The 27,247-nt window shown below is 38.1% G+C and overlaps 1 protein-coding gene across 2 annotated transcripts; it reads right to left on the reverse strand.

Moving 5' to 3' along the window:
* Nucleotides 1–3,401: 3,401 nt before the first annotated feature.
* On the reverse strand, nt 3,402–27,247 carry mtbp (MDM2 binding protein). 2 transcript variants are annotated; one of them, XM_007571066.2, is made up of 23 exons: nt 26,581–27,247; nt 25,875–25,958; nt 25,722–25,795; nt 25,407–25,546; nt 25,130–25,188; nt 24,285–24,429; nt 23,835–23,949; nt 19,996–20,106; nt 17,861–17,955; nt 17,324–17,390; nt 17,007–17,124; nt 16,355–16,531; nt 13,243–13,356; nt 11,573–11,728; nt 9,239–9,332; nt 8,986–9,144; nt 8,336–8,431; nt 7,969–8,232; nt 7,710–7,864; nt 7,449–7,561; nt 4,956–5,069; nt 4,108–4,173; nt 3,402–4,028 (listed from the first exon to the last, which is right to left on the reverse strand). In XM_007571066.2, exons 1-23 carry the CDS (start codon nt 26,645–26,647, stop codon nt 3,984–3,986), a joined length of 2,628 nt encoding a protein of 875 aa, XP_007571128.1. In that variant the 5' UTR covers nt 26,648–27,247; the 3' UTR covers nt 3,402–3,983. The 2 variants fall into 2 exon arrangements, with proteins under 2 accessions (XP_007571128.1, XP_016536718.1); XM_016681232.1 differs by having other exon boundaries at nt 8,336–8,434.

Here is a 27,247-nt window from a genome sequence, read left to right on the forward strand (position 1 = left end):
AGCCACCAGCAGCTTGTTCCCAGTTCAGTGTTGTCAACTTTCCTGACTGTTCCCCTCTGAGTATTCCTGGAATACTTCATCTTCAGCCGGAAGCAGCTGAAGTGCCACTACAGATACTAAAATCTAGCACTTAGAGGACAACAAAGAGGCACACTCACATGCCAGAGAATCATATAGCTATAGCTAGATATAGGCCATCCCTAAAGGAAAAGAGGCTGTAACTTTTAGGAAATTTTCAAAATTGAATTGCTGTTTTTTGTTTTTGTTTTGCATCATTAGTTTCAACGATGCTCAGCTGTGCAACAAAAGCTGTCTGTTACTTGTCAGTCTATCCAGTTATTTCTGTGTAAAAAAAAAAAAAAAAGAAAAGTTTGCCGTTGTGCAGACTGGATGGTGCAATCCAGACTGTAATTTCTTCTAAAGGCTTCCCCACTTTCATCGAGTCTCATGAAACATTTGGCGATATTTGTTTTTTTGCATCACTGCCTTTCCCACCAAAACAAGCGCCGTCACACACTGACGCTCTCGCTCAAATTAGCCACCTACCAATGCCGAGACAAAACAAAGCACACACACGTACCGGGGTGACACACACTTTGGCTATAGCAGCTTTGTAGTCTGTTCTGCACTAATTACTGTTGGAGAAAATGCACAGTTGCAGGGTTCTGTGAGTTTCCCTTCCTCATGGGAGTTCTTCCTTTCATTTTGCTGCTTGTCACAGCTCCAGCTCAGGTAAACCGAACTCTTCACCGCTCTGAGAGAGATTTCTATACATGAGGTTAAACATCAAGCTTGCCTGAAGACTGCAGCATGTCCCATTAATTACTGTATAGGAAGTGACAGTGTCTGTTTAAGTTCCTGCCACACCGAGTCCATTACAAACAGCTTTTTACTGCCTAAATGAGCTCAGTTTATAGTGAGCACACACTTCCTCCTCGTATCCTGTTGGCGTCAGCAGTCGGATTTTATGTCATCCATCAGCCATGGATGAATTGTTATTGTCTGCTGAGACTTATGGTTGAGGGGGATGTGTTTGTAGCAACAAAAGAAAAAAAAAAAATGCTGCGTCTGTACACACGGTGTAGGAGGTCCTGGAGGATGTCTCCAAAAGAGCGCAGCATACTCTACTTGAACTGCAAGTGAGTTTCGAAGAGTCCTCTGCACATCCTCCAGGGGTGCCGCTGTTCGGTTCCTTTGACCACTTGGACCGATAAGAGACAGCGGAGGGACAAGGAACCTCCTTTGAGATTACCTCAGTGTATGTGCAGGTAAGCGTTCAAATAAAGTCCTCCAGTTGCAAATTCATCACACTAAAGCTATCAGACAGGTAATTTACTGTACAGATTTTTTTTTTCTTTTTTAGTAATTTGATTTCTCGAGCTTTGAGATTGTGCTTGTCCCAACTGCAGCAAACAGGCCAACACACGTCTGCTGCAAAAGTATTCTTACGTATCATTATTTTTTTTCTTTGCTGAATCAAAGCCACAAACTTCATGTTGCTTTATTGGGATTTTATTTGACAGTTCAGACACTTTTTCTCCAGTGCCCATAAATACGATCCACTAATGCAACTAATCCCCTACAAAACAGCTCAAACTCAGTTAGCATTGCTGGAATTGCAAAACCAGATTTAGGTGTGAACTTTGGAACATTTAAACATAAGAAGGCTTTGATATAAACTGGAGGTCTTCAGGACCCACATGTCCTGCATGTTTTAGGTGTTTCCTTGCCGCTTTACACCCGAGTTAAAAAGCTTCTGTATCAATTCAAGTAAGGGTAACAGACTAAATATTTCACCTCGCAACATGTGAGGTGAAATATTGAAAAGCCATGTGTAATTTGTCTTCCACGTTACGACTGCACACTACTAGTCAGAAAAAATCCCAATAAACACACTGAAGTTTGGGACTGTAACATGACAAATTGTGGAAAGGTTCAGGTGGTGTGATCGCTTTTGGTCCTGCATATGCAATTGTCCACAGTGCTGACGGTAATGTATAAGCTGTAGTCTTACATGTCCCATGGAAAAAGGCACACGCTCTACTACTGATAACACGGAGAGAAGATGAATCTTTGTAGAGTTGCATTTTGAAGAATGGCCTTCAGTGAGACAAACGTTACTCCAGCTAAAACAGCTTGAGGTTTTCTAAGGAAGCAGCTCATAAATGAGGTGACCCCTCTCATCTTTTCTTTCATCTTCAAGCCCTCGGAACAAGAATTAATAGCATATATTTTACATGCAACAACAACAGACAGCCAACTCATTTCATGTTCTCTGTATTCACGTAATGTGCCCTGCAGAACCCATCCGTGAATGATTCAGGCTTCTAACAGTCGAGTTGTTTCTCCACAAGAAAAACCAACCTTGAACTCGAGTGATGATTTTTTTTTTCCTCCTCCTCTGGAACCGATAAAGAGTAACTTTTTTAAATAATTTAGTCTCGTTGCTGCCAAGCTGAGCTCGTGCTACCACTATCGAAAAAAGCCACCATTCAGCATCTCCTCCTTCGTAAAGACAATGTTGCTGGTCTATTTGAATATCTTGAATACAGGGAGATAGTGCAGTTTGTTTTTACACATGCCCAGAGTTTGACTCAAGGTCTTTTCTGCAAAACAAACACCAAATTTATCTTTACAGAACCTTGCAATGACACAGCTTTGACGTCGATCCATAGATATCAGCTGATCAGGAAAAGAGATATTTAGCGAAGACACACTCAACAGCAGTTAAGATTAGAGCTGATTGTTACGCTAGAGATTTTGGCCTTCAGGATCAACTCGCTAAATTAGACTGAGCTCAGTGTTCATGCGTGACGACGCAATAACTTTAGTTCAGACAAACCCTTGCTCTTTCAGATAAGCTCTGACTAACGTTTAGTAAAATATGAACTTCTCGACACCTGCTCTGTAAAATAATAAAAGGCTATTGCAAAGTAACAACGTAGTAATATGTTTAGTGCTTGTAGTTAAGATTTAACGTGTTATGCAATATAACTTTGTTTCTAGATTTTATTACAAACTTTGTAAACCCGAGTCCACAAGAGACCGTCACCACTGATGTCTCTTCAGTGTCTACGGTCAATAATCAAAGTATTCATGTCCTTTAAACTTGTTCACTTTTGTCATGTTAAAATCAAAAACCTCTATTTCTTTGGAAGCGTAACTGTATTTTGTATTACTAAAATAGGAAATTACAAATATCAAGAATCACAAAAAAACAACTATTTATACTATATATATAGAGTATACTAAATAGTGTAGGTTTGAAAATTGCTGTATTGATGTAATATTTTGTTCCTTGCAGATGCGATGTAATCCCAACAGAAACAGGAGAGATATGACCCGAGATGCTCAAGACTTTGTTTATGCTGTGAAAATAAATATAACGTCCTTATTGGGTTGAAAGTTTTCAGATCTGGTCATTTAATATAATAGAAAATGCACTTCTTAAATATAACACGCCCTAATATCTTTGTCACACAGCCATACCTCCTTTCCCACAATATAACAAAATGTGCACTAAAGATAAAATACATTTATTGCGTTTTTAAAAAAATGAAATATATGCAAAGAAAATTACTGGTGTGTTTAGGAGCAAAGTTAATTTAAGACTAAAATAACAGAAAACAACAAACCAATGTGCATCCCCCTCACCGCCAGCCAGCCTGGCCTCTTAGCAGGGTGGCTCTGCTTTGTTTTATTTTTGATTTTTTTTCGGCTTGAGAGTATATCAGTAGGTTTAAACACGAAAGTATACAAGTTTAAAAAGGGTTTTCTTTGAAAAGTTTTTTGGAAAGCAAAAAAAGGCAAGAAAATCAAATAAAAGGATTAAGTTAATTAAATGAGCTTAATCTAAAACCAATCAAAAGTTTAAAACATCAATCACTTTCACGACTGTGTTGAAATGTAAGAAGAGCTGCTCACTGAGGCGAAACCTCAGCGAACATCAATTAAAACGTCTTTGCGGCGCTCATTATTGATGATCACCTCCCTTTCTTTGAGCTTTTCTCCAACACCCAGTCAACAACCTACAAAACAGAGACAGCAAACAAGTCAGCGGGATGGGAATTGTGAAAAGAAAACCAAACAGGTGGACGATGGCGTTACCTGTTTGACGTTGCTGCTGGCTGCTTTCTTCATTTCTTCATGCAGACCCCGAGACGTCTTCAGATCCTGGGAAGATACAAACATATTAAAAGAGGAAACATTTATTGAAGGTAATGTTATTCTAGCTCAGTCTAAGCCTAAAGTAAAGGCCAGCGATTTCAAAACCACACAGCTTGATGATGAACATTATTTAAATTTTTTAGGAATGTCATCATAAACATTAGTAGTCACATAATCCTTTCATTTTCAAACCTTAAGATGTCAGCGTTAGCCACCAAAGACGGATAGTTTTAGAAAAATGTGCTTTTGTTACACCTGGGTCCTTTTAAAAACTGCAAAAGAAATGTTAGATAACATATTTGTTCCAATTTTTCTTTTCTTTTTTTTTTATTGAATGTCATATTCTAACTTCAGTTTTCACCGTACCAACTTCGTAGCCCATCAAAAGTCAGTTTTAGGGTTAAAAGTCTCTCGTTTTTTGATGTGGAAAAAAAAACATAAAAACATTTCATTTCTTCTGTAACATACACACAAATCACAATTTTTGAGGAGTGTGCAATCCAGCTCTGGGAGAGTTTTTTTCTTTTGCACAAATGCACTGGTAAGAACCTGGGAGGTCCTTGAATTTCCAAAAAAAAAACATTTATTTTCATATATTTTGATTTTTTTTAAAACATTGTATTACTTTAATAAGAAGGTAATAAGAAACTGCAAGCAAAAAGACAGAAGAAAAATTAATTAAAAAAAAATAAAAAATAAAAAATCTGAAACGAGCATTGAAACTACAGAGCCAGACAAGATAAATAAAAGGTTAACAACGGCAAGGTGAGGGCATTAATGAGACAAACCTTGAGATAGAACTTGGAGATATCAAACAGTCTTTTGCTGCAGGCCTCAAAGCACTCATGCTCGACAGCGATCCCATGGTGTTTGAGCGTTTTAGCTACAATCTCCTGCAGCATCTGAGGAGGAGCACACAGTTTTGTATTAGTACATCTGTGGGAACATAAAAAGTAGTTCTGTTTATCCCCCAACCACCTAATGCAAACTCAGTTCACAGAGACTAATTTTAGCATAGTTTTCCTTTTAAAAACAGTGAAAGTCAAAGTGTCTTTACTGTTGGGGAGACGGAGGGGAGGGGTTGACGCTCTTACATAATTACTCGCCTTCTACATTCACAGAGAGAGCTTGCAGGTACAAACATGGAAATATTTCACTGGCAGTGGCCTGACAGGGGAAAAAAAAACAAAAAAAAAACACATTCCTGAAATAAATGGATCCGCCTTTAATCTTGTCACAGCGACGGTTCTGAGGAAGCGCCATAAATTATTGTGAGAAATCATCAGTGCTTCTCAGTCTCTGGAGGAGTGGGAAGGCAGCGTTTAATCTCTGTCCTGAATAAAGAGAGCGATCATTGTTTCTGAATAGAGCCAACTGTTCTCCTCTTCACTCGGGTTCGGACGTTAAGCGAGTTTGCATAGTAATCGGAAATCAAAACGAGTGAAGGTCGGGAGGCGGAGCGCGCGCCGAATGTTGGGCCTGTGACTCCATGCCGAGTCCTGCGTGGATTTCTGAGTGTGAATCCCATGGATGAGGGGCGAAACTCTGTGTGTGGCTGTGGAGGCAGGGAGTAGGTGATAGTAAAGTTGTTTTTTTTAAAAAGTGAATAAGCCGCAGCATTACAATGCAACCCACACAGTCAATGTGAATAGTGCAGAATATAAAATATTTATTTTTGCTGGAGCCGTTGCATGGCTCTCATCTGTAGCAGACAGACAGACGGTGGGTTTGATTGTGTATCCATCTGCCACTAGAACTGGTGGTGGTTGGGTGGGGGTGGAATATTCAGCTGTTTACAGAGTTTTGTTAAAAAAAAAAAAAAAAAGAATCGTGTAAATACTGGGGAGAGCAAATCTTAACGTTGAAAGACTCGAGATAGAAACAATAAAAAAATTCAAGATATCAAGCTGCAGGCTCAGCTCCTGCATGGCAGCAAGTGTCAGCTGTTTAAAAGTTCATAAAGGAACAGTATGCATTACTTATGTCATCTTACATAGTTCAATAATTTAAAAGATTCACATGGCGTGAATAAATATATAAATGTGAGCAGTATTTAGAAGAACGTATAAAAGCCCATCTTTCATAGTGAGCATCTGTTGTTTTGACAACAATGAGAGAAAAATGAAAAGCAGTAAGAGTTTTAATGAGTATCAATACAAAAGTTGTATAAAAACACCAGGGTTTTTTTTTTCCTTTTACTTTTGAGATGTTTTTGTCACAAAGGACATTTGTCAGTATATAGATTTTTTTTTTCTATTAAATGGCAGATTGGCATTGTATTTTTCTTTTTGTTAAAAAATATTATGTTTGCTTTGAGAGAAAAGAAGTGTCTCTCTGTTTCAGTGTGGCCAATAATTTTCCCCGCTACTTTGGTAGAAAACACTTGTGAAAGTAAAGATATCGCTCTGAGATGTTTGTCCTTTTTCTACAGTTTATATATAATTATCAAAGGCATGATTGGCACATTAAAAATATATATAACATTTTCTTTCTACAAGGGTCAATAGTTAAACTGCATTCAACAATTTTTAAAAACAAGAAAAGGTAGAAATTTACTGAGGATTTATTTTAATCTACACATAGAAAAATACACACTGATGCATACACCCCTATGAATAAATGTCCATTAGAAGGATGAAGAGAAATTTCAAGCTTTTTATAGCCTAGCATAATTGAATTTGTGAAGCTCATATAAAGTAGTTAGTCTCCTTGGACTGCCTGGGCTTTGAAACACAGGAACAACCATGTTTCAAACATGGAACACAAATAGTCTCCCTGAGATTAAAAGAAACTAATTAGGATGAATAATCTGGCAACGAAGAGCAAGGCTCAAATCTGAAAAATGGAAAACACTGGAACACTGGTGTCCTTCTGCACAGTGAAATAGGTTTTAAATCTGCATGGAGTGAGAAGCAGTCCTGTACAAAGTATGCTTGGAGTACTGAAGGTCAAGCTTTCAAAGCTAAGAAAATTGTACCAGTTGTCAAACATAGTGGTGGGAGCATCATGCTGTGGGGCAGCTTTGTTGCTACTTGTACATTAAACAATGTAGAATAAGGGGAAGCACAACTTCACCCGAGAAGCTAATGAATTAACTTGGACACAGCTGGATAAAGATCCTGAATGAAATCAGAAGTGATTTTGTAAAGTATAAAGTGTTAAAAAAAAAAAAAAAATCAGTATAACTTCCAAATTAAGGATTAAGACAAATGTTGGTAAAGGAACGCTGCCATGTTGCACAAAGGCAAACTAACCAGCATAGCGCGGCATGCATCACTCACCCTGTTGTGTTTCTGGGAGCGAGACTCTTTGGACGGTTTGTCCTCTGCTTGTCCCTGAACGACCTTCTGCTGCTGGGGTTTCGGCCTCTCTGGACATGGCAGAGTCGCTAAGCCTGCAGAGTTAGAATGGAAGCGTTAACGTGAAGGCATAAAAGCTACTTCCACTCTGAAACAGCAAAACAAATTTTAGAGAAGAGTTGTGACACAGCGGGGTCCCTCGTTTCTTTCAACTCTTTTCCGCTCCAAATGTTCTTGTCCTACCTGACGGGCGTCTTGTTGCTGAGGAGAGGTTCGTACAGGAGGAGGCGGACTGGGATCTGCTTGCTTGTTGCCGTAGAGACCTGATGGCGGGATGTGTGCCGCTGCTGCCGCTGCTCTGCGAACACAGCGAGTCGCTGCTCTCCGACTTCACCAGCCTTGATGAACACAGAGAGGAACAAACCTTAAATGATGATGTACTTCTCCTTAGTTTTACTAAATCAACTCGCATTCCTCACAAGAGGAACATAAAACATCAAACCTTTTGCGAGGATAACCTCCAGCTACGTCAGTGTCCCAGGACCTGCGTTTCAGCTGCAGTACTTCGTTGTTCTGCAGGGTCTCTCCATCGGGAACACTTCCTGGTTCTGACATGACAGCAGGTGAGGGGGCGGGGCTGAGGGCAAAGGGGAGAGCACAGGGCTCCTTGGAGCAGGTCGTCTGGGTCTCGTAGCGAATCAGACGGGACTGGAGGCGCACAAAAGCCTGGTCTCTGTCCAGGGATCGCTGCTTATCCAGGCAGAATCTATGCAAACAGAGACAGCCTGGTCTAAATCGGAGCCTCATCACGTTTAATCCTTTAGAAGTTGCTGTCATGAAAGAGCAATGAGGGCTTTATAGAAACTGACTCTATGCCATGGTAATGAGCTGAAGAGGCGACGCTGAAGGGCATCCTGCTGATTGTCCTGGGAGAGAGGTCTGGTGACAACTGGAACATGTTATTACTGTTGGGAAAGAGAAGAGAGGGAGCAGCAGACATAGAGCGAGAGAGACACAAGAGTAGGCAGAAAATCAAAAGACCTTCATAATATTTTGATTAAACTCAATTTTCACAAATAATGATGACGCTCTGCCCACCAAAACTCGCTAAAGACCCTGTGAGTAGCGTGGCAAACATTTGTATTCAATCCATTTTAATCCTGTACCACCAACTACCTTCAGCAGTCAAGTGGATGAACCTGTTGACTGGGAAACTTTTTCTCTGCTACCCTTGTGGAATTGAAAGAAAATAATAAGTTCTGTTCTTTTCTTTGTCCCAGGACCTGAAGTGGTGCCGGGCACCAGAATAAACACCAAGTGGGTGGTAATTCTGTGAGAAGTCTTCAAAAACACAAAATAAAGTTTCTCAAATGTAAAAACAAACCAAAAAAAATCTGTTTCCATATGAATATCTCAGACAGCTGATGTTAAAGCTTCACTCTTGGTGTTCAACTTAGAGATGCTTTGCACCAAGTCAGGGGGAAAAAAACCCATCACAAACAGAACCCCTAGAACCTACCCTCTGCTTATAGCCAGCGGTTGTAACTCCCCTGTGGGCAAGCCATCAGATGTGAAGTGCTTCAGAAGTTCTTTGGCATCTAGTAAAGCAGATGAGCCCCTCTGGCTGTCTTTAGGGCCCAGGAGGCTTTCAGTGGAGCCGGGGCCCAGCAGACCAAGCCTAAGAGACATACAAATATAAGAATGATGAATACCTTTATTCTAAGAATTAAAAGCCGGCTCTGGAGGAAACCGACTGGGAAAACCTTGCTCACCTCTTCCTCTGCCGTTTTCTCTGCAGGTTTTCTATATTGTGAAGGACGGTTCTCTCAGGCCAATCAGATGGTTGTTGGGAGACAGTCTGTAACTCTGGAATAAAAATAATACAGTTTAGAGCTGGATTTAAAAACTAGACAAAACAAGTCTTAGGTTTTGGCTCGTCTTCCAACCCGAGCTTCAATTGTTTGCAGCCTTTAAAAGCTTTTCCTTCGATCTGCCTCCATTAGACGTCCAAAGCTTTCGGTGCGTTATCTCGTAAGCTAACTTCTGTTTCAAACTTCTCCACACTTGTCTGCTGCGTTTCTTAGTCTTCTTGAAGCTCTAATGTTCTCTAATAAACCTCTGAGGCCTTTCCAGAACAGATGAATTTACAGAGAACAGATGATTTCTGAAGTCAATGAAAAGGTCAAAATATAAATGGACACCACACACATGATTCAGATATCCTGGGAAACCTTATATAACTTTCTTTTAGCTTTACAATAATTGGTTATTTTGATTCCATCTATCATATGTAACCTCAGTAAAAAAGTTTGCTGTTCCACATTGATAAACTGTATGCCGCGGCTCCGCGCTTGGCTTCATTTTAACCTCCATAAACCAAAACCTCAGGTGTTCTCTTGGTAAGTCATTCTGCTCTCACCCCAAACGTTCGAGCGTACAGAAGCGCATGACTAGAGAGAGGAGAAGCGAGGAATATCTATCATTTTTTTAGATGCATATGCAGGGGGAAAAAAAATTCACAGCTCCTTACAAGGAACAAAAGTCCTGCTGTCATAAAGAATCAGCAAGACATCATGCAGGCATGTGGCATTATATACTGCTCAAAAAAATAAAGGGAACATTTCACTTTAATTTTGTGTGTGGCTCCAAATCCAGGCCTCCATTGGTTAATAAATTTGATTTCCATTGATGATTTTTGTGTGATTTTGTTGTCAGCACATTCAACTTTGTACAGAACAAAGTATTCAATGAGAATATTTCATTCATTCAGATCTAGGATGTGTTATTTGAGTGTTCCCTTTATTTTTTTGAGCAGTGTATATTAGAGGTGAAGAGAAACCCACAGATCATGAAAGCAGTTTTAAGGAGCAAAAGCTGGTGCATGATAAGCAGACAGAGCTACGGTGCCGTAAGCTGCATAATGTAAGCAACAAGAGCTGCGTGATGGATTACAAGAGTTATCTGAACTTTCCCCTGATACATGTCAACACACAGAGCTTCTGGCAGAATGGGAGTCTGAAGGAATGAACACGAGCTAAATATTACCAACTCTGCACATTTCCTTGCGTTTGGACAAGAGGAGCATAGGTAACGGTAAACGGGACAGGCAGTCGACGCTGCTGACAAAACGGCTGGAATGAACATCGCATGCACAGCGATGGCCTGAGGGAGAAAAGTGTTTTCTGCGTGAAGAGATGACGCTTTGCCCTAAAAGTTTATCAACCCACAGCTCCTTTGAACGGAGGATGAAAAGGGATTTACAGGTAAATAAACAGAGTTGCCCGGTAGACATGCTGTCAGCAGCTCATCAACGAAGTTCCTGATTTTTTTATTTTTTTTTGCAAGTGCTTCTTTTGTGTAATGTTCGGGAGCACTGTATTTATGCAAGTGGCACAAAATACAGAATATACAATACACAATAATGCGCACTTTATGGGAGGTAATAAATCAAGTAACTGCTCAGCTGCGACAATTTCTATTAATGTTACTGCACATGCTGAGCTAAAGCCTCAACCTCCAAGCAAAGATGATTAAACTATGAAAATAATGATGGACAATAAAGTGAAAACTCATTTCCAACTGATATTAAAGCATTTATGACATGAAAGCTGCTTGACATCTGGGTCTACAAGCCCTAAAGCTAGAACTGCTGCTACCTTCGCCACACACATTTAGCTTTAATTCCTTTCAATACGGTTCATTTGCAAATCATAAGCTACTGCTTTCTGAAATGGTCACCCAATGAGGCTACATGTTGTGAAGACTGATGTGCTAAACAATGAGCAGCCACAAGTAATGCATCTTTTTCTAGCAAGCAGTGGGTTGAACTTTCTGTTTTCTAGTGGAAAAAAGCAAACTGAAGAAACTGAATTCGAAAGAAGGCGATAAATCTTATTCAGAGACGAATAGCTTTCATTGAATGTTATCATAAAACATTTCTTTGTTAAACTGGAAAAACTGTTGAAGGCAATCAGACAAAATGAAAAACAGCATTTAAAACACAGCGAGATAAAAAGAGAGAGAGAGAGAAAATATGTGCAGGTTTGAATTCTGTGTCAAAGCAAAATGTTGAGCTGCCTTGTTTGTGGGATTTTCTTGCTTCATACCTGTACGTTCTGCAGGCTGCTCATTTGTCAGACATTTTTCAGCGGTTGGAAGAATGGAGTCAAACATCTTGAGGTACTGCTCCCTGGCAAGATTCAATAAGGCCTTCAAGTCATTGACGGGCACCGAACACGAAGCTGACGTTTCTCCTTTCTGCCCTGGTTACAAATAAACAGAGGCAGGATTTTGTTTTGGCAACATGTTAGATTGTGTTCACGACAAGCAGCCACCTGAAAATGGTTGCTACCAACTTCTGGCTAGTGAAGACATCAAAGCTGAGAGCTAATAATATGTCGCACTAACAGTCACAGTGTTTGGTGTGAAAATAGTTACTGGACGAAGAAGGTAAAGTTAGCCATTTTCAATAGCAGTGAACTGTTTAAAAATTCAATCATAAAAAGTAAAAATGCATTCAGGCTCTTACTTTCAAAAAATGAGAGTTCAGAAAGGTTGAATGCGTTACAGAATAGTTGATCCGTTTTGTCCTTTCAAACTAACTTCTACAGTACAAGTTAAATTAGGAAATATTGGTAGACGACGTGTGGAAATCTGGAGAAAAAAAAAAAGATCAGGGTCTACCTTCTCTGGTAATGCTAATTATGATCACAGATAATATAACATTCTAAAAATGGTTTATGATATCCACATAGTAATAATCTATGGATGCACAAATAAACTGGCCCTGATTTCCAAAATATTTGGTGATCGGCCGATACTTACTTGTGAAAACAATCTTATCTACGTCCGCAAAGGTCTGAAAATCAGCAATCTCCCCACTGTTGCTAATTTAGTGACTTTGGAATTACATTTAGTGACTTTTCAGACAAAAACAATGTATCCGCCAAAATTGGAATCGGTAGCTCAGGCTTTTTAAAAGACCAATCGCAAATCAGTCAATGGGCAGAAAACTGCAGTCGGTGCACTCCTAATATAATCTCCTTCTTTGTTGTAGCATAAAAGTAAAACCCTTCTCTCACACAGTGTGACATAGCCTTTGTTCCCTTCAGGCTAGAAAAATCATTTCAATTCTATTAACAAAAGTTTTGTCGAAGAAAACGTAATCACCTGGTATAAGCTTGCTAAAGCAAAAAATATATATATATCTGACCAATACAACCACATTAAAGAGGAAGGTCTTTTAAAACAGTAAGGTTTGGACTGTATTTTAATCAAACAATCTATTTGGTTCTATTAAGTTGCACAGTCCACAACGTAGGCTGTTTTGCGATTTTTGAAGTTTCACGGTTAACAGAGAGCTGGTGAAACATAACGAGAATGATAAATGAAGCTCTAGAAACACACAAGCCTCAGCTGGTACAGTGACCACACACACACACACGCTGCAGAGACACGCCCAAGAGCACAAAAGGGCTCATCAATCATTGGGAGCACACTTAACTCACACACTTCACAATAATCAAAAGAACTTCCCAGGAAACTGCTGAACTTCTGCAGCTGGCCCACATGCTATTTTGCTATTTGATGCCATGTCTAAAGAAATAAAAGTGTAGTAATCTCTCAGAAAGTTACACTCTGCTCAGGGCTGTTTTAAAATTTTATACAACAGTTTTACACAAATACCACCCAACGATCACAATGTCTTGTAATCGTAACTGCATAAAACACATTTTCAGTTTTTCCTTCTTAATTTATCATCTTCTGTTTCACTTACTAAGATATTCTTTGAGAACCAGCACCTGAACCTGGGCCACCTTTCTTTCCCTCCTCAGTAGAGAATCTCCTTGGAAACACAACAAAGGATGGAGGAAGTTGCTGTCGGCCTCTCCTGATCAAAAGAGAGGAAATTAAAGAAAAAGGGATGAAATAACAGATGCAACTGCAGATTACTCTTTTCATTGTTAACATAATTAAAAAGGCGGATTATATTTTGTTAGATGTCTGGATTTATGTCTTCGACAGTATGTAAAGGTGTATTTCATTTGTGTTGGACGAGTTGACCTGATACTGAAAAAACACAATCTTGTCAGATGAGGAAATGTTTAATGCCATACAGACAAGAATTAAGGATAAATTAGGCGTAGCATTATGACCCCTGCTCAGTAGTAACTTAAGGCTCCACCTGAAGGTGTGATATTCCGTCTGACAGGATTTTAGTGGCAGATCTTTCACGTTTCGAGGTCTGGCCTCCATGGATTGGTCCAAGATACTCATTTGATTGGATTTAAGTCTGATGAATTTGGAGGTCAATGTCACACTTCAAACTTGTGATTGCACTGGTTCTACTTTCAAAATCAGGGAGATGTTTTAAAATAATTGAGCCCAGAAGCAATTGGACACTAAAAATGTAATTTAAATTCCTATGGAGCCTGTTGTTCTGGCCATTTCAGTGCTTAGCCACGTTGCACTCCAGGTGGTTGGTTTAACTTTTACATTTGAGTTTTAATGTGGGAACAAAGAGGCCAAATTATACGCCGTTTGGGGTCATTATGTCAAATGGATAAAAAAATATATAGCAGATATTAACAGATACCAGGAAAGCTGAACCTGTAAATGGTAAATCGGCCACAAGTCATTGCAAAAATGGAGCGGTGACTGAAGTGACCTAAGAGTCAGCTTATCCAAACAACAAAATACTTCTTTAATATAAAGGGCACCTTCTGTGGCTTCACTTTGCATTTTAAAGCTTTTTAACTACAAAAGACAGTGTCTTCAAGGTTGCATAAAATGTTAGCAACAGCACCAACTCACTAGAGGACACCTCACAGCAGGGCTGAAATCTCATGTAAAGCCAAAGAGAAAGATGAGAAACTTTCAGCCAAAGGACTTTCTTACATGTCCACTTCTCTAGATACTTATAGCCAAACTCAGCCATCCATCCACAACAACTCCATTTCTCGTAAGCGTCACTCTTCTACTTCTCACTCCCACAAATTCTCACTGAATAATTCTTATTTACCCCTTTTTAATATTATACTGTCAAAAATGACAAAAATAATAACAGACAAGCACGACTAACTTGTGCTTTGAGAGACAAGAGGAGGAGAAAGGAGACAGAAAAATGGGGACATGTGGGTTTAATAAAGTGAATCTGTGGAGTCCAACAGTATTAGAGTTCAGTTTACTGCAATATAGGCAAGAGGGTGAGCACAACCGTCAGCTTCTGCAACCATCGTGTTTCCACTTTAATAAAGGTTAGGAGTTTGGAACAACGCATTAAACAAATGACTACCTGATATTCATTCATCTGCAAACATTGATAAAATACTCATTATATATGAGGACAGGGCAACTCTTCAGCACAGGAAGTTGATGGCTCAATTTTAAATGTTTCTTTTTTTGTTCTTTTTTTTTGGAATCAGAAGATGCTGATAGTCAGATTCAAATTTAAAATTAATTTTATTCAACCAAGAAGTAGAGAGGCTGACATCTATCAAAGAAGATTTGAAGTTCCGGGTAAGTGAAGAAAACATATTTATTGGTTTTTCTCAATAATCAGTGGCAAAATCTTTATTTTTATTACGGCTATTAAACCCTTCTTCTAATTGCATGACTCAGCAAGTAGACTGGCCATATATTTTCACCATCACCGTAATCTTTATTCTCTGAATCATGCAATATGTTTTTGTTTACAGGAAATGCTAAAGGTAGCTAATTTCTCACTCGGTAAACATGTTGACTTTAATTTGAAATAAAATTAAAATCCTGTTTAACTGCAGGGCTGTTTGACACAGACTGGTCTCTCTCACACAGAATCATGATAATTATGATCCATCATGACAAAAAGGCTCCTTAATGCTCCCGTATAGTTACAACAAAAGCAAAATTTAAAGTAATAGAAAGAAATATATATCCTGAAATATCAAAAAATTGAGACGGTAAAATAAGTTTAAAATGAGCTTGTAAAACTGGGACATGCTTGATTTGTTCACTTAATCCTCTGGAAGCCTATTAAGGGAAAACCATAGATTTTAATGGCCTAAGCCATTAAATAGCAAAACAATGAAAAGATATATGTACTGTAATTATAATACAGCAATAAACAAAAAGTACAATAACAACAGGTAGAGATCATAACGACACTTTAGACCAGCCAGATTAATAGTTAAAAATTCAAAGAGAGACAAAGGAGTTATTACATCAATTTATAGCACTGTTGCAAGATATTTCATGTTTGGTGAATGATAAAAAAAACAAAAACAAAAAAAAAAAAAAAAAAAACGGCTTCTTCCTGCTCTGAACAAAGGGTTTTTTTTTTGTTATTTTGGGGTTTTTTTGAGAATTTTTTTTGCAATAAACCTTTCGTTGTTAAGACAGCAATGATTTTTAATCTGTAAAACAGAAAAAAATTTCATTATTCAGCCACAAGATATTCGACTGGTGCATCTCAACTTAGTTTTTATAGAAGGGTGCTGAGTGAGAACATAATGTGCTGCATTTAGAGAGTAGCTTCTGTACAACTGTTCAAGTGGTGGATGTGAATGGATGAATGAGAAATATGCGGGGAAGGTCTTAGTGGAATCAAGGATTAAAATGAAACACATTTTCATTTGAATGAGACTTGGTCAAGACTCATTCAAAGACTTGACCAACAAACCATCTGCTCAACTAATGAATTCAAATGATTTACAACCGCTCTGAAACAAATAAGGTGCATTTACAAAATAGGTTATTAGACCCGTCTGCACAGCCAATCTAACCCACCAGGACACAGTTTGTTTCCTGGGCACAAAGTCTCAGTGCATGAAATAAAAACAGATACAAAGGTCAAGATTTCAGTAAATATTCCTGACACAAAAACACGACAGTCTTATCATATAAAATACCTGATGAAATAGGCTTCTCCCTTAGCAAGCTGGAGAGGGTTGCCATGGCAGCAGCTCCGTTAAGCTGACTGTGTGAATGGATCAACCTGACCCTGCAGGTACCAGAGCCGACATCGTCCGCTCCCTGGACCAGCAGGAAGTAGACTGCACTTTCACCTTTCACCTCAACATCGGGCACTGCAGGACAAGATGATATATAGAGAGTCAAAGTATAGATAAAAAAAAAAAAACAACAAAAATGTTTCATTTTTCTTCTTGGTTCAGTTTGTTTCACACAGCAATGCCTGCTTTGGAGGAGCTCGTTTTCAGTTCTTGAATAGGTCATTTCAACTTTTGTACTCTTAATAATAAATCACTTTATTTGAGGATCTAAGCACACAAAATACATCATCCATGTTCAATTTACTGTATGAATGTAAATGTACTCAAGGTGAAGGTAATCATTTATTTCATGCCTTTCTCTGTTTTTTCGATGTGCCCAGCGTTTTTGTTTTATTTTCCATAATAATTCTTTATATCACCCTCGCAGGCTTCATTCCTAACAAAGTACCTCAATAATTCAGTGCAGATGCAGTTGATTTCAGAAGTTGACAGGCCACATCTCAGGGGCTGCAAGTAATTTATTTCACAGCTTAAAAATGCAAAATCATACCAAGAAAGGACTTTGGTGTGCGGGATAAACACTCTTTCCAGCGCTGGGAGCTTAGCTGACTGGCTGGAGGCTGGGTGATGGGTGTAATCGTACAGGATAGGCTGAACAAAGCTCCAACCTGGGAGAAAGACCAAATAAACATGAGATCGCCCAAAAAGCCTCAGTCCTTTAAATAGCATGAAAAACGTGTCTCCTCGATTTAATCCTGCTATTCACAAAAGGTTTGTGAAAGACTTGACTGGATTTAATTAAGTTACAAGGTTGAATATTAAAATATTTGAAAAGATCTTATGTGTGTAAACAGCACAGATCAGTACCTTTCCACGGAGAGTGCTCAGCTGGTCCAAGAGAAGCTTAGCTCTCACCGACTTCCCAGAAAGGCCTCTTTTTATTTGTTGTAAAGGAAAAACGTAAAATACAGGCAACAGAAAACAGACCTACTCAGACGTAACTGTGATTTATTTTAACAAGAGGCATTTAATATGAATAGCATTTGACTTGTTCTTCAATAACCCTTTTGTATTTTTTGAATTGGAACCATTCCAAAGCACAACATGGATGAAAAATGTTTTTTTTTTCCTTTTTTTTATGTGTTTCAGTTCAAGCTTATTTTTTTAAATGACTACCACAGTGTATTATAATTAAGTAATTATTGTATTTGGCTCTGATTACTTTTATCTTTTTGCCTCATTAGGAGAGCATAGTATTTTTTTAGTCTTGATGTGTGAAATTTTATAATTGAAAAAGAGTGTGCTGACCTTTTCCATAAATGCACGGGGAAATTAAATATTACCAATTTTCCTTTTATTCTTAAACACACACGTGCGCATAGGCAGATGCATTAGGAAGGATACAACTCAAAGTGAGTGTTGGACATCAGAAAGGTGGGCAGTTCTGACAGACCAACCACCTGAACCAGGTCTAAAACTGGAGCATAATAATGGAAGACCTGCAGAACCAAAGCAGACAGAGGATGAGTGAGAGCAAAATATGTAAATAAAAAAATCCACATACAAGAAAGTTTTTTTTAAAAATAAAGTATCCACATCTAAAATATCAGATAAATAAAACCACAGCAGATAGTACGCAGAGCAGTGACAAGGGATGTGCATTCAATTCAGTCCAATTCAACTTGCCAAGGCCTCGTACCTTCAGCTGTGCCTCAATCCACCCTGAACCTCCAGCAGGAGGCGGGTCCACAGGACAAATCATCATGAGCTCAGTTATAGAAAATGGAAGCAAAAACACTTCTTCCCCCAGCACAGCTAGCAAACCTGTATGCGAGTGCTTGTGTGCAGGTTATTTTAAAAGTCATTTTCCCAGTGGTGCTGAGGTATGATTGTTGTCATCGCTCTTTTATTTTTGTTTTCATGCCAAAACAATCGTTGCCATCTGTTTCTCTGTACAGGAGTCTGATGAGATCACAGACATATGCTTTCTGTTTTACTCCCTGTGGACAAGTAAATAAGCTGCACACACAACAAACGCCGAGACACATCTAAACTTTGGAGCCATTTTAAAAATTAGGACAGAGACACACAGACATGCTATCGCAACAGGGAACCAATAAAATAAACAGGGATGTACAAATTAATACTTGCAAAATTTCCCTAAATAACACTCACATAGAAGTAATGTTTAGTTATTGATGGTCTAATTAATAAAACAGAAAGATCACCTTGCAATGCCCATTAAAAAAAAGCCAAACATTACTTTTGAGTTCCTTGGGAAAAGTCCCGTTTAATAAGTACCAACAATTAAACAGAGTAATCTTTATAGTAAGACCATTACTGCACTGTACCAGGCATAGTAATGCAATTGTTGCAAAACACATTGTGATACAAAAACAAACTGTGCAAACAAAGCTCTTTATGAGTGCATATTGTCCACAGACAAACATTAGGAACATAACGGTCATAAACTACAGCAGTAATGGTTCTGCTTAATGAGTTTGACCAAGTCTCTGCAGACACAGTTCATGTCTAAAACGGTGGCTGCTGCCGTGGCAAATTGAAACGTGGATAAGTGTTGAACTTTAATGAGAAGCAAAAATGTTTATGTATTTCTCTGCTTTCTAACAACTACCACAAACAACTGCTTTTCACGTTAGGACTGGACATTGCACGGATCTGGCATTCATCTATGGCAAAGGTAACTCTGTCGATATTTGGTAATTGTTAGAATATTATGGCAAGTGCAGCACAATGATGTTTTTTTGTTTTTCTTTTTCATAAATAAATAATACTAGCTGGATTCAGCCTCAGTGTTTCAACCATGAGAAATCACCATAATCACTTAAATTAACATTTTAAATGCAAGAAAATTATTATTTACTCGCTTTTAATATTCAAAACAAAAATACAGGTCGGAAAAAATGTCAAAAGCAGAAAACCTGACAGAGTGAACAAAGGTGATGAAGAAAAAGTTCCTTCTTCAGACCCCATGAACAACAGAACTGAATGTATATAATAAAAATGTAATTTTCTAGCTGAATGGTCATGAGGAAGAAAAGAGGTCAGCACTTTTTTTTTTTTTTTTTTTGATAAAATCGATTCGCTTCAATTGCCTGAATGTTACAGGTTCCGCGATGCGATTAAAGGCCAGCAAGAAAGTGACCATTTTGACCTCATCTCCTTGCAGCCATCAGAAACCATTAGGAGAGAAGAGTGCATAGTCTCCATTCTACTAAACACCTGGGAGGTAAGACGAGGCCAAATGGGGTTCCTAGGAACAGACAGAACAAGAATTCAATCGCTCTGCTCCTCCATTTAGCCAAAACCTTCCCCAGGCTTCAGATTAACACACAAGGACAGAAGCAACAACAAAGACTCCATGGTATTAAAATGTATTCACGAAAACAAAGCTCAAAGTAAGTTCAGGACTTAATGCATTTTTAATCTAAAGCAAAAAAAAAATAAAAATAAAAAATAAAAAAATCATCAGTGTTAAAAAGGTCAGGGACAGAAAAAATTGGTTTTGAGAGACTTGCCTCAGAGTTTACTTTGTGATCCGTGGTGGGAGCCTGGAAGAGAACCGAGTCTGATATCCGACGCGCAGGAGAGCGCAGGGAAAAGCCATCAAAGCGAAGTTCTGATGCATACTGAGGCAAACACACACGGGAAGGAAGAAAATATTAAATCACTAACAAGCTCTCTTAGCAAGCACAGCGGCCGCTAGTAATTAATTGCTGTTCTACACAAACCACATGAACGCAATCCTTTATTGTTACTGACTTTCCTCTAAATTGTCTTTTTTAGCAAGTGCTTGCTACGCAGCATTTGCTGGAAAAAAAAAAAGCCATGTTATGCAACTACCACATGGCAGTTTGTTACAGATACCAACACCGGTTCATACAGAAACACGAGCTGCAGCACAAGGCACTGAGGCAGTGTTGTTCCTTTTGAAATGAGCTTTCTTTAGAGACTTCTTCTGTGTTCTCCTCTCTCCAACTGTGTACCTTTTAGCAAGTGGCAGCTGGAGCCCACTTACTTCTGAAGGCAGCGACTCAGAAAAGGTCACTCCAGTGAAGGAGAAGCAGGATGCTTGCCTCAGCAGAGGCAAAAAAAAAAAAAAATCCTCTCCTGCATGCAATGGAGTAACCAGCACCATGGGATATGGATGAATCATATATAGCAATTTAAACCCTGACAAGTGAGCGGTACTGCTGATATTACAATACTGTCCAAAATCCTGGTAACCATCAGCGATGTTACACTGACTGACACTAGTTCATGGACATTTTTGAAAGACAATCTGAGTGGACACTAAAGACTCAAAAGGTGACCCTTCAGCCTCCAAGGCACATATTTCATAATTTCTTAAGGTTTCGATAGTAAACAAGCCCTTTCCACAGAGACCCATTCCCCACAACAAGCTGGGGTAAAAGAACATCAGAGTGCCAGGCGCTCCAGATCACTCTCAGATGTTTATTTACCCAGTCCCTGACTTCTCAAAGTCTTTATGGCTGTAAATATTCCCTATCAACAGTAGAGTCAAAATGTGATCCTTGCCATTTTGTGGATGAATTGCGTACCATGAATCAGTGGCGGATTCACTTGTCACATTTTCCCATCAAACCCTGGTTCATGAAACTCAAGAGTCCTCAAGTGCATTAAAAAATCCTTTATAGAAAATTGGATTGAGTAAACTTTAAAAAAAAAAAAAAAAAAGTTCAGAGAGTTTCATTATACACAGTGCACATTTCTTTGTTTAAAATTTAACAAGTGAGGACCATTATTTAACTCCAAGGACCAAGAACACTGCCAAGCATTTCAGATCTGTGACTTATTATGTAACTATCACGAGGCTGTTGGAGGTGTTAAAAGAAACCTTGAGCTCTCTTCTCTCAGAAGGTTGTGCTATGGCCTTCAGAAACTAAAAAGTCCTCTTACAATAACAGAGCAATGCTTTTAAAAAAAAAATTTAAAAAAAATCAAGCTACATGACAGTAAATTTCAGAGAAACACCATTCGGTATGTTGTCCGAATGAAGTTCAGACAAAATACCACAGGAGAAATGAATACTCCAGCGCCTGCAACCTCATAGATCAGTGAGTTAATAAGGAAACAGTCATGATGCCAGTGTAGACTTTGAAATAATAAGAAAATGTAATTTTTACTTAATCTTCATACACTTGAAAGTTACATAGTTTTTAATAGGGGTGCATTGACTCATCGACACCAATTTCCTTAATTTTGGAAGATTGGTGATCGGCAGATTGTGAAACAGCTCTTATCCTCTGATCTCATCAACCTCAGGAAAGCCATAAAAAAAAAAAATCAACCATTGTCCCCTGCTGTCCCCTTAGAGAGGTTTGACTGATAGACCGGCCCACCAGGTCATGTCTGCAGTCAACAATAGTCACCAACCCCCATTGCCAACTTGACGACTTTCTTGCTTTATTTAGTGACATTTCAGACAAAAAAAAATGTGTCTGTTAGTTAACCTGCAATCAGCAAACCCCTAGTTCTTAAAGCATGTAGATTAGGGGTTTTACCATAAACACGAAAAATGTTTTGATATACAAACATTTTAGTGTGCAAGTGAACCTGGAGGGGACAGGTGCAATCCTCTTGACACAGAGTTTGGTTGCATGTCTGCTGTTGTAAAAAATTCACACAGCATTTGAGGCTGGTTAAATGCTCCAGGCAGTTGGTGGCTATATGCTTTATCTCTTCTGCTAAAAAAACATTTCATTTATGCTGTAAATTTTTTATACAGTAGATTAAAAATAAAAAACAAAGAGCAAAAAAAAAAAAAAAAGAAAAAAAACTTGAGCTACAAGTCCTAAAGACACAGCTTGCAGACAAAAACAGCTCCTAAACATTTTGTGCCTCAATGAAGCATAAATGTCCGTTCCCCTAAGCTTTGTTTAGCGTGATCCTCAGTGAGTAATTCTGCTAGGCTGCATTGGCCCGGGCCAGGCAGTCAGTGCTGCCAGCATAGAGTTGGCAACACCAAGATATTTCCCATGACCTACCGATGACCTGCAGTGATTGGTCCATTCATTCAACAGCAGTAAAAGACCACTGCCCTCCCCCTCCACCCACCCAAGGGAGAGACAAAAAAGTGTAAAACTTTACTCTCCAGGCTGGTCTGACGACATGAATAATTTGATATTAAAGGATACATCAACAAAAATGGAGGCATAATTCAAGCCTAGAAACTGGAATTCATATAGAGAGAGACGCAATTTAATTAAGACTAGACGTAACAACCTATATGTTTACAGTGCAAATTTCTTACAAATTCCACATTTAAAATAAATTCAATCTCATACAAATATTAGCAGAAATATCCATCTGTGTTGCATTTTCGATTACGTTAAATAGCTTCTTGCTGAAGTTAAAATTTATTTTAAAAACTGAAACTTTTAGGTGTGACAAAAGAGAAGAAACATTTGAAAAAATCTTTTACCATAGTGTAGATTCTCTTCTCTGTTAGAACCAATGCAAAAACCGCCCAACCAATCCTTGCAGTCTATAATTAATTACTCAATTACTCATGACTTCCCGATGCCTGGACCGTTAAAACCACACTCACATTGAGCATAGTTTACAACAAAAGATGACATTTTCTAGTAAACTAAGACCAAGAAATCTTTGAGCTTGTATTTTCTTCAGGCTTATGAAAATAACTTATGGATTTGTTGTTTCTTGTTCTCTTTAGTGTGCTTTTTGGTGCACATGTTTTTCAAAGAGTCCATATATTCCTGTGTGTGAAAAACTACCAACATAAAATTGCCGAGATGTGCAAACATCATCCAAAAGAACCCCCCTCTTCCTCTTCTTTCATGAGACGTCCCTTTTGGGTACCACCACCAGAGGTCTGAATGTCTACCACCCACTCTACTGTTCATCATAGTTATGTTGTTTTGGCCAAAACACAGTAAAGTTCCCTTAAATCCCAAAAACAAGAAAAACATGAGATACATTATTTACAAAGACATTTCTTTACTGTTTAACGTTATTAATATTCTTCTCTTAAAACTATGGGAGGAAAAAGTTTTGTTATGCACTGTGTATGTGTTTGCATCTATATTATTTCACTATTGCTGATTTATTTTTGGAAGACCTCTAAATGAAATGATTATGAAGTATTAGTAGTTAGTCAACAGTCATTAAAAGTTGAAAACAGACAAAAAGAAGTGACAATTATATAGAAACAACTGTTTTCTTTTGAGACTATTTAAAAATGAACCAGGAGGTCAGGTTTTCTCTTAAGTTCTGTTTCTTCTTTAAATCATTAATTTCAGTCATCTCTACATATTCCTCCCAAAAATACATGGTTGTTTTCTGACAAACTGGATAGAAAAATCCCAGTCCTCACCTTCTTTTCTCTGATAACCAGGCCTCCTCTCCACAGTTCCCTGTAGTTGATGCAGTTGAACAGTTTAGCAGGCTCCAGTAGTTGTGCACTCAGAGAGGATGCTACCTTTTCCCACCTGGAAGAAAGGAAGCAAAGCTTCCTCATTAAGTTGAGTTTTATATCTCAAAGCCTGATTCAGGTTGATTTTTGAAGGTTTGAATTGGCATTTTGTCAACGAGTTCATATTTATACTATACTGAACATACTTTAGATCTAACAATTGACTAAGCTTGCTCATTTTTACTCATCTAACTCCCCCTAGTGGTGAATCTGAGACACAATTTATTTGCAAGAAACCAATTCGTAAGTCAACATTTTTGTAGACATAAATTTGCACATTCTGTACTGGTCTAATGTCTTTGTCACTTAGAATGAATAATCTTATGTTTTGTGTAATTGCTGCCTTCTCACCCACTAATGTTCTGTGTGACAATGTTGATCTTTGCAGCCTGCCAGCAGGCCATGTGTTTCAGGGCTCCCAGCAGAGGCAGCAGGTCTTTAGCTGAAGGGGACGGCTCAGCTGAGGCCAGCAGCAGAACATCCAGCAAGGCTTTTCCTAAGAAAGAGTTAAATGACAGTCAAAAAGATGTGTCTTCTTTTCAGAACTCTGTAATAACTTTTATTACAAAAACTTTGTAATAACTTTTATTACAAAGTAATATAATAACTGTAAAATAAAAAAAAACCCACAGACTGAAGCAGACCCTAGCCCTGAAAACCAAGGTAGCCATTCTTGGTGGCATGAATCTTGGATCTTGTTCTTATTTTTAGTCATATCAATATCCATAGGTGGAGATCAGAGCATAGACAGATCAGTAAACTGATAGCTTAGCATTTTAGCTCAGTTTTACATTCACGATAGACCAGAGAAGCACCCGCATTACTTCAAAAGAAACTGCAATTTTTCAAACCTCTTTCAAGTCCAAATGTTTGAGCCTAATTACTATAACAACGGCTGTATGACTACAACTTGAAGAGGGAGGTTTAGATTCCTCGTGATTGGCAGCTTTTAGCTATATATATATATATATATATATATATATATATATATATATATATATATATATATATATATATATACATATATACATGCATGTGTGCATGCACATATGCATATGTGTGCATACATACACATATGCATGTGTATGTACGCATATGCATACATACATATTGTAATGATATAGAAACTCTAAACAATAGCGTGAAAAAAGAAAAATCAAAAACACAGGGAGGAGGACTGCTGCGTTCTGAATTACCTGGCGGAGGCAGCTTATCCGTCAGCTGATGAAGTCCGTCTGCAGCCTCTTCTAACAGCCTGCTCGACAAAGATAAATTACTTTATACTTACTGTGCTCTTTTATATTTTTTGAAAAATACACAAAATTTACCTTAAGATCATTTTGTCTAGGGTAAAAGTTAGGGCAATGATATAATCATAGGTACAAGTTTAATACACAGATTTGTTTTATGAATGAGTTCTAAATGTAAACTCAAGGAGAAGGTACAAGTACAAAAAACAAAATCAGCCCTTACTCTGCCAGAGGTGGCAGGTCATCTGCTGCCTCCTGGTTACTAAGAGAGGTCAGACATTCTTCGGGGGTAGTAAGGCTCTCTTCCTCAGAGTCTGTTCTCTGATAGTTTGTTCCCAACTCTTCCCAATCAGAGCTGCAAAACTAAAAAAATGGGTTAGAGATTTAAAGATGAAACTCATCTTTGAAAGCTTGAGTCAAACATCTAAATCACAAAATAAACGTGCATTAACTTTGTGATTCATTCCCTAGTTAAACACCAGAATGGTAATTTGAAAAATATCACCAAAATTGTTTTTGACTGTTCTGATTTTCTCACTTGTGTCGCTCCTCGGCACACCTGTACAGCAAAGTACCACCGTGCAGTAGCTGGGCTGCCACTAAGGGAACAAGCTGAGGAAACAAGAGAGATTGTGGTGTAAACACAGTACATGTGTAAAGTAATCTCAGTCACATTTATCAGTTGTTTTACCTGGAAACTCAGAAATCCCTTTTGCTGACTCCTGAGCTGAAATCTCCAAGAGTCTTTTATAGATATCATTTAATGGCTCCAGACCTAGAAACAGTCACAAAACGCCGTCAAGTTCTTAAAACTATAATGTTGGTTTATTTGACACAGTCCTGCTTAAATAAATATACTTATCTTAGTAGCACAGAGCAAATTATTAATTATTAAAATATTGTGTCGTGTGTTGTAAACTTAGCTAAAGTAAAAACACATTTCTGATATTTAGATGCAGAAAAACAATGTTTCACTAGACTAAAGATTTTTTTTTTGTTTACTTCTTAATTAAAAAGTTCAAGTTGAAGAGCACATTCCTTCCCATCACTACTCTTCTTGTAACAGAAATGTCATATAAAAAAGCAGCTAGATAAGTGACTTGTAAAAAAAACTTCTTACACTTTGTTTTAAATAGCTGGATTTATTACTATTATCACAGATCGACGATTCACGTCTTAATTTACACTACTACACCTTGAAACTACTTCACAATCATAAAATACTGGACAAAACATGATAGTCAGTTGAAATCCAACCACAGATTTTCTGCGTCACAGTGTTAATGAAAACCTACAGACGTTGGTTGATGAAATGCATAAACACCTGGTTAACTAAACAAGGTTCAACAGCTCTGACTTTATAGAAGTGTATAAGTCTGTAAGAAACTAAGACTTACACTTATGATCGCCAGTCAAGTGGTCATCACCTTGGCTAAAGGATAAAACCAAAACGTAGCGGTCCATGTCCAAGTTTAAAACTCTAGCTTCTTTGGTGTGTTAGCAAACTTTCCCGCAATGTCAAATTTCCCACCAGTTCTTCTTCTTCGGTTAGAAATTACGTCAAAATAGCAAATTATCCTCCTGCGCCCTCTATCGGTCAGTGTGCGTCAGTGTAGGTCGGGGGAATAGTTCAAAACTCTTCATTTTATGCATACAAACGCAAACAAGTATTCCTAATAGTGAATGAATATTAATGTGTGTGAAATGTTGATTTAATTGTATTAAAGTTTTATTGCAAACTGTAGTATACCTTTTCTAACCTGTTATACATACAATGTATAAAAAGACTATTTTAATTCTCTCCATTAAATAAAACCAAATATTTGCAGTTCTACCAGGAATACTACTTGTTTATTTACAATTCACTAAATGCAGGAATAGCATTATTTCAAAGCTATATAAGCTTTCGATCAGTTAGTCTGAGTTAAATGGAGGCACACCTGGGGATGTATTTTAAGGTAACACCTCAAACATGAGTTACGCTACTGTAGAAACATGAAATCTGTTTATAAATTTACTTTGTACAACATATGTCTCAAACAAATGCAATGATGTACTGCAATT

Source organism: Poecilia formosa, unplaced genomic scaffold, assembly GCF_000485575.1.
Source record: "Poecilia formosa unplaced genomic scaffold, Poecilia_formosa-5.1.2 Scaffold273, whole genome shotgun sequence".
NCBI classification, from domain to species: domain Eukaryota; kingdom Metazoa; phylum Chordata; class Actinopteri; order Cyprinodontiformes; family Poeciliidae; genus Poecilia; species Poecilia formosa.

Excerpts from the sequence above, each read along its gene's own strand:
- mtbp (XM_016681232.1), bottom strand. The coding sequence starts at position 26,647 with ATGGACCGCTACGTTTTGGTTTTATCCTTTAGCCAAGGTGATGACCAC. Across the intron at positions 20,107-23,834 it reads TGGTTATCAGAGAAAAGAAG|TATGCATCAGAACTTCGCTT; the intron begins GTGAGGACTGGG and ends TGTTTGCCTCAG. Across the intron at positions 7,562-7,709 it reads AGCAACAAGACGCCCGTCAG|GCTTAGCGACTCTGCCATGT; the intron begins GTAGGACAAGAA and ends CTAACTCTGCAG.